Below are 13,371 nucleotides of genomic sequence, written 5' to 3' on the forward strand. Positions count from 1 at the left end.
ATTGAGACGATACAATGTCTCCACGATATGTCTTTTCAGAGGTATCCTATATATCGTGATACAATTGAGGGAGCCTTGTAAAAAATCCTGTTTAATCGTTAATACAGAGATTCATTGCAGAATTCAATTTAAACATGCATTTTGGTCTAAATCAGTAGTTCTCAAATGTTTAAATGTCAAGGTCTCCACTTAACTCCTGACAGTATACAAATGAACGGGTCCATTTGGTTTCATTTGTATACTGTCAGAGTTACATACTTGTATAGTTCAATTTAGACCTCCCAAAAGGAACCCAGAGAGTCTAGTTTTTGTCAAGTAACTTGAAAGATTACCATAAAAACAATGTGAAAATGTGTGACAAAATCGTGTATCGTGATACAACTTGGGAAAATATTGTGATATTGTATTTTTCCATATCGCCCAGTGCCCACTCTTAATCATGATTTTTACATATATATTTTTCTTTTTGGGGGGAATTTCTCACGTACCCCCTTTTGAGAAAAACTGTGCCCGAGCACTGAACACAAAGACGAGCAACATTAACATTTTCACAGCAGCCATATCGGCGTGATGATGAAATGGTAGATGTTACTATTGAAACCGATTAAAAGGTTGTGTTCCACTCGGGTTAAACAGAGTCGGAGCGCTGCTTCTGTGCATGCTGGAAAGACTCCAATACACTAAATGGAACCGAGCCTTAAATAGTATCATTGGTAACACCTGTGTTTACCCTACTATTTAATGTCAACATGGCTCCTGTGAAAAAGGTTTATACAGTTGATGCCAACTGAGGAGGATGGAGATGAGTTTTATATTGTGTTATATCTGGTATACACTAATGGGCTGGCGGGAGTAATGACTAATAATAACTGACCAATAACTAACTTCATAGAATTTTACAATAGGATTGGTAGCAATTTTGTCATTTCACCTATAGTCAGGGAGACCTAGCTCCCCTTTCCAATGACACCAAACATTAGAGATGTCATAAGGTACAAGTGCAGACAGATGTCAAAGTATTAATGCCAAGCTGTTAAATGCGAAGTGAAATTAAACGATTCCAATTCCACAGTTCCACATGTGTGGGGCATAGTAAAGAAAAGTGGTCTTACCCAGATCAGATTCAACAATGGGAATGTTTAAAACCAAGTGATCTTGTGCACGGCTATGGTGATTACAAACTCGAAATGTTAATAAGCTGTTATGAAAATCAGGCAAGCACCTGTATATCACTGTCACAGAAAGCTTGTATCTCCAAGTTTCAAAATTGTAATTTATTTCGCGAAGCAAAGCCCTGCCTCATCATACAAAAATTGTGAAAACAGCAGATCTACAAGCACACAACGCCTCGCGGTGCGAGGCGTTGTGTGCTTGTAGATCGGCTGTTTTCACTAGTTTAAATCGTTTTTTAAATGATAAATACAAAACAAACGGTTTTGGACATACAAGGTTTCCACCCGACAACGACGATATGCTTGCAGTGTGATACATGTTGATGTTGACCCGATGAAGCTAACTAACATCCATCCCTCCTGCTTGACCCTCAGACATCGCCGTGGTGGAGATGACGGACGCGTTCCGCCAGCCCTCCCTGTTCTACCACCTGGGTGTGAGGGAGAGCTTCAGCATGGCCAACAACATCATCCTGTACTGCGACTCCAACTCCGACTCCATCCAGTCTCTGCAGGTAAGCTGCTACAACAGCCTCCAAACCTTAACTCAGTCGGTGCCGTATGTAAAGTGGGACCTCTTATATTGCCGTTTCGCCACCAAAGGGTTAAAAAAATAGTGTGCACGATCATGCACTATGCATGTGCACGCTTTTCACAGCTTTCAAACAAAACGATACTTGGAAATCCGTTCAGGCATTCAGGAGATAGCAGCCCTTATGTTTTCTTAATGTGAAAGATGGGGTTGGTATGGGGGTTAAACATGCAATTTCGCGATCGCGATCATGCCTAGTACATTGTTGGAGGTCCAAAAAACATTTTTGAAAAAAAAATATTTTTTTATTTTTATTTTTTAAATTGGCAGGGAAGGCCATAGTTAAAAAGACGATTTTATTATAGAAATCGTCTTTTTGGCAGGGTATGAGTTAATCAAGCCAGCATTTTAGCCCATCGCTTTCTGCCCGACTGCAATGAATCAAAGCCAATGTTCTGGTCTGCTGGTCGGTGATTAAAGTCTGCATTTAGAAGCGATCGAGGATTCAGTGCCGAACATTAAATTGATGCAGCTGTGATTCGGTGCTTGAAGACACATTAACAGAATAGATTGAGATGTGAGGTGAGTGGAGTGTTTGATGCCCTTGTAGGAGGCAAAAGGAGGCAGGAAAAAAATCATATTAAAAGTGAAAATAGCATTTGAATGAGATGAGGTACAGTGATGAACAACCATTTTCATTTAAGTGAATTTGCACTGTTCTCAAACACAGTGCTGTATGACTCATATAAAAGGGCTTTCTTTCATAGACATTAATTGGCTCATATTATTTTATATAACATTTAGAAAATCAGGCTCGCAACGTGTCACGATGCAATGTTTTGTGAGCCACTACTTTTGCAGGACACTGTCATACTACGAATTATAAAAACGGGGGTAGGCCAGGGGTCTTCAACAGGGGTTCTGGGACCCCTAGGGGGTCCTCAGAGTTACTACAGGGGGTCCTCCAAATCTTTGTGTGATAGAAACTTTTTTTATATTAACCACTTGAACCCTAGTGTCCATATTCTGAGAACTTTAGCCAAAAATAGCAGATCTACAAGTTCACAAGCTTGTAGATCGGCTATTTTCAGCAAAGAGGTTTGGTGTAGAGGGGGAAACAGAGCAGATTACGTACAGATTGAAAGGTCAAGTTTATTAAGTATTGATTGTTCAAGTGGTTAAATATCTGGAAACACAAATTTACGATGAAACTATGGTATCTATCTATGGGTTTTGGGGGTTCCTGCTTCATCTCTCTCTCAACTAAGGGGTCCTTGGCCTGAAAACGTTGAAGACCCCTGGGGTAAGCGATTAAAGAGGGTGTAAGTGATAGTATCTCTCAGTATCTCTCGAGCATCTTAAACTCTTTTAGTCACACTATCGTGGGTCAGAACCTTGACTCGAGTCTGACTATTAGCTCGCCGCCAGTGGCCCTGGTGAAGGCTTAGCACCCCCTAAGCCCCCCCACCCCACACACCCGATTGTGATGAAAAATATTTAAGGAACAAATAAATTAAACATATATGAATATGTGAAAGACAATTGACTGACTTCTATGTAAACCATACTAAAAAACTGTACTTTTTATGCTGGAAAGCATATTCAGCCTCACAAAAACCCTATTCGATAACCTACAGTACTCGGATTCATTATTGTTTGTTGCCTAAATGAATTGGCCCCTGGTCTAAAAAAGCCCGCTCCCCCATAGCCCCCCCAGTCATAATTCTCTGGAGCCGCTACTGCTCGCCGCTATCATCTGCACCAGCTCCTCAGGAACACCACTGGTCCGGAGAATGTTCATGAGTTTCCCCTGGTGTTTGGTGTCAAAAGCTATAAGTCATTGAAGGCACTATATCTGCCCCAAGTCTGTTGTCAGTTTCTCAGCTGAAGGTCTAAAGGCTTTATCAGAGTCCAAGGTGAAGAGCTATCACCTCAAATTTTAGGTGATAAGCTATCACCATAAAAATGAGATAACAAGTGGAGGCCATCATAGTCAGGGTGAAGTCCTGGGTGACGTTGTTTCTGTTGTTCTCTCCTTCTCTCCCCCGTCTGTCGCTCACGCTGCTCGCGCCTCTGTGCCCCTGGAACCAGGGGGCACACTGATTGGTCCAGATCGACCAATCAGTGAACGGGGTGATGGGGAGACTGTCTGATAGTAAAAACAGAGGAGATGTCTCGGGGTTCACGGTGATGGCCCTTCACCGCGGCTAATAACGTAATGGTGTAGTTTTCTGACTTTAAAGGACCTACACCATGAATTTTCACTTTTTCTATTTTAAAACCTTTTTTTGGGGTCCCACTGGCACCTTCTATCCTCACAAAGTCCTATTTCTGTACATTGTGTCTTTCTCTGGTTTTGGGAAGACAGAGATGAAAAGCTTTCCACGGTTTCTCAGAACAGTGCTGTTCTGAGAGTTGACGCATGTGACGTCACACGCGTTTCCCGTTTTTTTTTCAGAGTCAAAACATTTTTTTTTTTTTTTTTCAAATTTTTTTTTTCAAAATTTTTTTTTCAAAAACTGTCAAAAAGTCAAAAAAAAAATCAAAAAAAAATTTTTTTTCAAAAAATTTTTTTTTCAAAAACTGTCAAAAAGTAAAAAGAAAAATTCAAAAAAAAAATTTTTTCAAAAAATTTTTTTTTCAAAACTTTTTTTTTTTAAATTTTTTTTTTCAAAAAACTTTTTTTTCAAAAACTTTTTTTTTCAAAAAACTTTTTTTTTCAAAAAACTTTTTTTTTTCAAAAACTTTTTTTTTCAAAAACTTATTTTTTTTCTGGAAAAACCCCACTAGATGCGCCCCTGAGCAAACAGAGGCCGTTTTGGTATTGCAGCTGGAGAGCCTCATTATAGTAGAGCTAGAACAAACAAAAAGAATGGTCAGAGTGTTTGTTGAGGGTTAAAACCTGTCTAAAGCTGCATTCACACTACAGATATATAGTTGAACGTTTTGCTTGGTAATTCAATGTAATCTCAATGGAAACCAGCTTTAAAGATACAGGCCATCCTGAGAACGAAGCTTTGAAAGCTTTAAAGCTTGTTTCCATTGAGATTACATTGAATTACCAAGCAAAACGTTCAACTATATATCTGTAGTGTGAATGAGGCTAGACTCAATTTTGAGCATATATTTATACAAAAAATATAGTTTTAAAAGCATGGTGTAGGCCCTTTAAAAGACTACACCGCGGTGATGGCCTATCACCACAGACTGTACTATGATAGGGCCATAAGACGGTTGAGGTTAGCTGGTTAGCTGTCTTGTTGAGGTTCTCCTGACTTTGGTACAGGAACAATGATCCTTGTATGCCATATCTCAGGTAGTTTGCCAGATGTGTACGCTTGGTTGATAATGTCCAGCAGAGCTTTAAAGGTGATACACCATGAAAATTCACTTTTCCTATTTTAAAACCTTTTTTTGGGGTCCCACTAGCACCTTCTATCCTCACAAAGTCCCATTTCAGACCGTTGTGTCTTTCTCTGGTTTTGGGAAGGTGGAGGTTAAAAGCATCCCACGGGTTCTCAAAACAGGCTGTCCAGATTTGCTGCCGTTTGTGACGTCATAAACGGCCGTTTTTGAAGAAAAAAATGTTTTGCTCTCTATTCAGGAGTGGTAATTTAGCCTCAAACCTTTTGAAAAACGTTTTTGGGACATAAACAATATGACATAAATACTTTTTAAATGCATGGTGTATCACCTTTAACTTTTTACAAAAAACTAAAACGTATCCCAGCAAGCACGGTCCAATCAGTGACGTCTCGATTGAGGCCCAGATCAAGTTAAACCATGACTAGTCAGATCTGGCCTAGAATATCACCTGATTTCAACCAACATAAATCCTGCCCACGAAAAATAATGTTTTTTCGTGCAAAATAAATGCTTGCATTGGATTCAGAATCCCGAAAAAAAACCCTAGTTTGACCCCTCACATGCTACTTAAAGCATATTTATTTTTTGTATTATTTTACTGTACAGTAGAGGTCTTCACGGGTCCAATTTGAACTACCCGAACCCAAAAGGACCCGGGGGAAATGGACCCGGACCCATATGGCCCCGTCTATCATTTGGAATTTGAGAACCGTTACCCGATCAGCCCCGAGACGTGATGGATCCGATCCGAACGGCCCCGCCTGTTATTAGAAAAATTGGATCCGATACCCGAGCAGAACGAGAGATCCGAGACCCGAACCTGTCGCCCCGAAATGAAAGAATGCCAACGTTATTATATTAAGAGTTGTATCAGACATATTTCTTACCTAACGTCGCCACGGTGCTGCTGTTGCTGTCAGCGGCGCTGTGCCTCTCGCTCTCGCCAAAAGATGATCTTTTCCCAGACCAGTAAGTCAATGCGGACAGTTTGTAAATACAAATAAATCCATGTTTTTATTCCTTCTTCTTTAGCTAGCCAATGCTAATGCTATCGTTTTCTGTCGCATGTGTTGTTCATTATATCTTTCTGCTTTGAGTGTCCATTTTGCTCTGCAGAGCATGACAACACGCAATGACAACTCCATTGTAAACCGTTAACCAAAACGTTACGTTAATATCTTTGATAATAATAACAATCCAACTGATACAGTCAGTGTTGTTGTGACTGAGTGAGTTCTACTTCTCAGTTCTCACAACCAATGCAACAGATTACATGCTGCATCTTTAGTGCCATCGTGTGGCGTTATCTATTTGGTGCAGTTGTTGCGTTCACTTTCACTTCAATCTCGGCCTGTCTCGGCTGAGTCGGCTCCACTCGGGTAACAGGAGATACCCGGGGAACCGGGGCAGACGGCCCCGGCCCCGGCCCGCCCCGCGGTAAAAGCTCGAAAACGGCCCCGTTACCCGGCTCGGTTCGGTTCGGATCGCGGGTAATTTCGGATCTCGGGCAGGTCCGAAGACCTCTACTGTACAGTAAAGTCTATGAGAGCCCAAATTTGATTGGCTCCCACAAGTTTCCCAAGACAAATCTGCGATGGCCCTATAGCCAAAGATTTTCCATATGGCATGTTCTAACTGTGTGCCACATTTCATGCTTCTTTCATAAAGTGCACGATTTTTGCCTGAAACGCTTGGATAAAACAATAACAATAATCCATAAGTCCATATGACGTCCTGGTAATGACGTAAAGATCATCCCCATATGGGCTGTGATCTGGCCTGGTTCTGAACGTCACCGGAGTCACCGGAGGACGTTATCATAACGTCATCATGGCGTCATTTGGCTTGCAGGGATCACTTGCACCCCATTTAATCTGTCAACGCTTGCGACAACATGGTGAGGTCAGAACCCCAAATGAATCTCAGACCTGTATGCGTTATTATTAGTGTGCCTGGGATGTTTCATTGAGTCTGGCTCCTAGAAAGCAGTCCCTCCGTTTAAGAGCCGAGATGAAAAAAGGTTTCAAAGTCTGTGCTGCAGGCATCTTGCAGTAAGAGAACAGGGAGCCGTTTCTTCAAAGTGTTTTGCTTAGCGAGAGGAGCCTCCTGGAGACATGGAATTCCCCCAGGTGGTGGTGACTGACCGCACTGGATATACGGCTAGTCGGCTACATACACTGCAAAATCACAAGTTTGAAAAGGGTGCATTTTCTACTTTCTCAGAGTTAAATGATCACTCAGGACTTTATTTACAGTGTACCGTAATGCACAGCCATGCATACGATTATATATGTGTATAGCAGCAGCGAGTAGCAATGCAGACTAATAAGAAAACCTAATATTGAACCAATGGAAAGTAGTAAAAAGTGCTTGGGACAAAACCTCCAAACTCCACACTTTCTGCCAAACCAGCTAACTCCACCCGAATGGCCCTCTCTTTTTTTTTCATAAATATGTGCTATTGAACACCCTTTACGTCTGTGTGTTAAAACAATATTGAACCGATGAAAAGTAGTAAAAAGCACTTCAGTCATTAAACCTCCTAACTCCACTTAGCTCATTTTTAGGAGGTTTCGGCCCGACAGCAGATATATATATATATATATATATATATATATATATATATATATATATACGTTTCCGCGGGAGTTTACTGGAGACTATCGGGACCAAACTTCCGGGTTTAACAGCAGACATACAAGTTCACGTCGCGTCGCAGATGCAACCCGTTGTGAGCTTTTAAATCGGCGCCGGAAGCTCGGTACAGACGTCTGCACAATGCACTATGGGGCGTTGGAAACTTGTGGATACAGTATATGTTAACACGTTTAAACAATTTGACCTCTAATGGCATGTCCACAATAGGGACACCAGGGTTTATGTGGTTAAAGATGCTATTCTTTGCAGCTATAATGTAAAAATGGGGCCCCTAACCATGACGCTGTCCCATGCTGTGGTGGGGTTGTGTGCCTGGGTGGGATGTCTGGCCGTCTGGGAGCTCCCCATCCTGGGTGGGATGTCTGGCCGTCTGGGGCTCTCCACCCTGTCTTATTATAAGACCACTTTTCTCTGGTGGTTTCCTCACTTGTGGATCAGCCGGCTGCTGCTCAATTATTTAAACTGCATGATGTTTCAATCTTCTTTTTCTCCTGAAAGACGTAGCCATCTAGAACCGGGGTTTTCAAAGTGGGTGCCGCGAGATCATTTGATAATATTTGGAATTTATTTGGACACTTGAAAAAACATTTAGTATCATTTTAAAGTCTTTAAAGTACAAAGTTATTTTTAGTCATTATCCTAACGTTTTCCTTGCAACATAATCACTAAAATAACTGTCGGGCAGAAACCTCGTATCTCCAAGTTTCAAATGTGTACGTCTTTAGGTAAAGCAAAGCCCTGCTTCATCATACAAGACTGTCGCACAAAACTAGTGAAAACAGCCGATCTACAAGCACACATCGCGAGGCGTTGTGTGCTTGTAGATCTGCTGTTTTCACTAGTTTAGTACATCTTATAGATGATAAATACAAAACGAACGGTATTGGACATACAAGGTTTCCACCCGACAACGACGATATGCTATAAATATAAGGTGCTGGGAGTGACAAAAAGGTTTGGGAACCCCTGATCTATAAGACGGTCTGTGTGTCTGTTCAGGAGCTAATCTGGCAATCTGCTGCACCGATCAAAACCAGCATTTCTTGTTCCTCATGTGTTGTGTGAAATATTTAACTTAATCACTTTTTACCATGAAAGTCAATGGGGCTTGGAATGCCCACTTCTGCTAGATAAGTTCTTAGAGAGACAAGGCGTCTAAAAGGAAGTGAATGTGTGTGGAGGAATTCATTGACATGCATTCATTTCTGTAATTGAGCAAACAGCCAGAACTCAATAAATGTCCTTTTCATTTACTCTCCCAGACAGAGCAGAGCATTGGATGCCTTTTCAACCCAACACGTCTTTCTCAGCCTTCAAACACATTTATTGAGTGCTGGCTGTTCTCAGTTTCATGATATGATGAGTCTTGCACCTTGAGACTTTTAATCTGGAGAGTTGCAGGCACTCCAGATCTCTCCTAAATACATTACTTTAATGACTAAAGGTGGTTGCACACTGCTGCGTTTTTCGGGCCGAATATCGGAGTGAATTTCGGAGCGCGTGAATAAAAAAATCAACCTCACGTTATATCAGTCACGTTTGCACACTGCCGCCCGTTTCGCGCACCACTCTGTCCCTTGCTCTCTCTATCTCTCTCTCTCTCCTTGCCCTGAAAAACGCATTCCGCAACGAAAAACGCAGCAGTGTGCAACCACCTTAAATTGGTAGAAAAAAGGAGTAAAAAAGAATTGACCACTAATTCTGAGATCCACATGAAGCCACGCTGTTATTGGACAAAGTCTTGTTTCAAATGATGCCCTTTACAGCAGTATTATAACCACGGCTTAGAGATTATTATTATTATTATTATTCCACTATATACACAGTTTAAATCTCTTCAGCTATTTCTATCCTATCTTACGATGGGAGTGGGACTAAGGATGGCAATGTGGATCAGTCGTTGCTCCGTCCATCTGTCCTACACTTTGAGATGTCTCACAACTCACCAGCTGCATTGCCATGGAACCCTGTTGATTTTGGTGACGACCTATCATTGCAGTACTACTGGGTAACATCAAGGGGGAAATGTGAAGTCTTGAAGCCTCTCTAATAGCCTGTTTCTCTTTGCTTCTTCCAGGAGATCGTTTGCCAGAAAAACACTGTAAGTATTGAATGCAATCTTCAGCTCAAGTTCTCTTTGTCTTCACACTCACACATCCTTTTCCCAGTGCACATTATGTGGTGCAAAGAAGTAATGTTCTTTACAGCCACACAAATATCTGACACCATCAACCACTTAAAGCTTACATACGGGGTCCCCCATGGCTCTATAGTAGGGCCGCTCCTTTTGGCCCTTCAACACCAAATCTCGAGGGAGGGCGAGCTCCAAAAAGAAATCTCTTCATCGTAAATAGACGATATACAAGCTCAGACGTATTGTGAGGTTGTATAGCTGCAATGTTTGCCAGATGTTCACCCCAAAATAGGGACGCTAAAGTTCATGTAATTACAGTAGAGTTGTATTTTTCTGAATCATTGCCACTGTTGTTTGGTGGTTGGGGTAACTCTGTGGTGTTTGCCTTCTTTCTTTCAATTGTTTTCCCTTTCTCTACCAATTTTAGTCATTATGGCAGTTCTCCAATCCCCACACACGTTTGTGTAAGGGGGTGAATTAGTTTGAATTGACCAAAGTAGCCCTCACCTCCAAACCCCTAAATGCCCTATCTTCCAAGCAGTTCCTACCTGAAAGTAGAGCATTCACGAATAGTGATTTTTAGTATTCAAATTATTCGACCTCAAAGTATTTGAATAGTCGAATATTTGACAGGACTGGCCAAACTGTCAATTATTAAGTAAGCAAGAGGCAAACATTGTGAAAATAGCCGATCTACATGCTCACAACGCCTCGCGTTGCGAGGTGTTGTGAGCATGTAGATCAGCTATTTTCACAATATGTATCTGCAGAACCGAGTCACATTAAATGTAATACCTACAATTCCAAGTGCTTGTCAGGGTGGGGGGGTCCCCAGTTCAAATATGTTTATTTTGGGGGTCACGGCCTAAAAAGGTTTGAGAACCCCTGGTATAGAGCATTGACAAATTCATCCACCAGGGGCATTGACAACTCATTCTTATGACTTCCTATCTAGCCAAGCTTTATAAACTATATAAGAGAGAGAGAGAAAAAAAACATGAATATTCGACTTCGATGAACAACATCCAATAGTGACTTTGATATTTGAATATTCGAATATTTGGTGAATTCCCTACCTGAAAGTCACCCCTATCCCGCCATGGGAAACCAGGCGGGAACACACATTCAGCAGGCACCAATTCCTGACTGCACTTCTCTCCGTTCCACTTGTATGCATTGTTGTCCCAACACCACACATACCCACATGTACATCCTGTTGCTGTGTTGCTACTACTGCCAACTGTTCCCTGTTTTCACTTCTATAATATCAGTCTGTGTCAGCGATTCTCCATGCATGCGGCCCACACCTCCGACCACCTGCCGTGTTAAGTGGTCGGATGGGTGGGCCACGAACGCCTTTCAGATGTTGTTTGAAGTGGGCGCTGTAGAAAAGGTTGAGAACCACTGTTGGATGTGATTCTGTAATATCCTACTACTATATCGTCGTTGTCGGGTGGAAACCTTGTATGTCCAAAACGATCGTTTTGTATTTATCATTTTCAAAATGATCTAAACTAGTGAAAATCGCCGATCTACAAGCACACAACGCCTCGCATCGGTGCTTGAAGATCTGCTATTTTCACTAGTTTTTTGGGACAGTCTTGTTGAAGCAGGGCTTTACTTTATGAAAAAACATATACATTTGAAACTTGGAGATACAAGGTTTCTACCCGACAGTGACGATATACATTTACAAGTAAAAATCCTGTATTCAAAATATTACTTCGGTAAAAATACAAATGCATAGGCATTGAAATATAGAGTTACCAAAGTAAAAGTAAACAGTTTTGAAAATAGAACTAACAGCATGTTGTGAGCTTCTACAGTACATCTGCTATTTTCAAATAATCAAATGAGTATAAAATAGGACTTTTAATTAATTATCTGAATCTGCAAAGAAACTTCTAGCTGTCAAAAATAACTTTGGAGTAAAAAGTACAATATTTGTCCCTGAGAAATGAAAAATGTAATTACTCAAGTAAAGTAAAATTAATGTACCTTACAATAATTAATCAAGTACAGTACTTGAGTAAATGTTCTTAGTTACTTTCCACCACTGATATTTACTTGTGGTAAAGGCGGCTCCTACAAAACTGTGAAAAGTGATGACTCATCATTAAACCATAGTTTTGTTGGGCAATTCCTTTTGGCCAAGGAATGTTTTTTTTTGCAAAACAAATGCTTGCAATGGATTCAGAATCACGAAAAAACCAGAGGATTCTCCTAGGGAAACTGAATTTCAGTCTTTGTGAGATGTGTTACTAGACACCTTAACAAACACATTGGTGAAGAATTATTTGGGTAAGGAATTTATTCCAGGATTTGACACTATTTCTGAAGATCTCCCCTTACTACCACCACGACCACAGAGAGATGACGAGATCACCGCACGCATAGCTTTCTGCTTTCCCCTTTGTAAACTACTGTAAATGCTGGATACTGGAGTCATATTACTACCAGTCCTCTCCTATGATACTGAACAAGGAAGTTATTTGACACTTTTGTTTTCTTTTCTTTTTTCACAAATCATCTGTGGTTTGACCTCCTCTTCCTGTATGGCAACTATGTGGTCCAATCACAGCATAGGTTAATTATAACGTATAACTATGTGGTCCAATCACAGCATAGGTTAATTATAACATATAATAACTTTGGCCATGTTGGATAGTTCAGACATGGCAGCATCGGCTGAGAAGTGTGACTCTAATTTATTGTTATCTCTATCTCTATCTATCTGTTCTATTTTTCAGCTTATATACTTATGTATTCAGGCATAATATTTCATGACATTCATACTATAGGCCAGGGGTCTTCAAAGATTGTCAGGCCAAGGACCCCTTAGTTGAGAGAAAGAGATGAAGCAGGGACCCCCACAACCTTCTCATAGATTCTATATAGTTTCATTGTTTGACAGCACAATCATCTGTGTATTTTGGATTCATGTCAATTTGCGTTTTCAGATATTTAATCACTTGAACCGTCAATACATAATAAACTGGACCTTTCAATCTGTAGGCCTACTCAGTCTGCTCTTTAGTCTACACCAAATAACTTTAGCCAAAAATAGCACATCTACAACAAGTTCACAACGCCTCGTGGCAGAATATGGACGCTAGGGTTCAAGTGGCTAATATAAAAAAGGATAAATTAAAAATATAAAAAATCACACAAAGATTTGGAGGTCCCCTGTAGTAACTCTGAGGACCCCCTAGGGGTCCCGGGCCCCCTGTTGAAGACCCTTGCTATAGGCTACTCTATAGGGGGTATAGTATAGTATGAATGACAGTATAGTATACTGTATAATGTAATATTAACTAATAACTACAGACTCCACCACAACAAACCGAAGATGATGGGCAATGTTGAAAAACTAAACAACAGAAGTGTGAGTTGCTTCCCCTGTGTGAGACGGTTACATAAAGCTTGATGCTACACCGCTGTATGATGAAGTACAGGATAAATCAGGATTAGGCTGACAATGTGCTGTCTCTGTCTGTACGCAGCGTCCC

At 40.9% G+C, this 13,371-nt stretch overlaps 1 protein-coding gene across 1 annotated transcript in view; it reads left to right on the plus strand.

Moving 5' to 3' along the window:
• map3k5 (mitogen-activated protein kinase kinase kinase 5) overlaps nt 1-13,371 on the plus strand; it is a 130,259-nt gene that overhangs the window by 28,279 nt on the left and 88,609 nt on the right. The window contains exons 2-3 of the mRNA XM_080744033.1: nt 1,548-1,687; nt 9,806-9,829. Of these exons, the coding sequence (XP_080600159.1) occupies nt 1,548-1,687; nt 9,806-9,829 (164 nt within the window). The remainder of the gene's footprint in view (nt 1-1,547; nt 1,688-9,805; nt 9,830-13,371) is intronic.

The sequence above is a fragment of the Nannobrachium achirus genome, assembly GCF_963921795.1.
Source record: "Nannobrachium achirus genome assembly, chromosome: 16".
Taxonomy (NCBI): Eukaryota; Metazoa; Chordata; class Actinopteri; order Myctophiformes; family Myctophidae; genus Nannobrachium; species Nannobrachium achirus.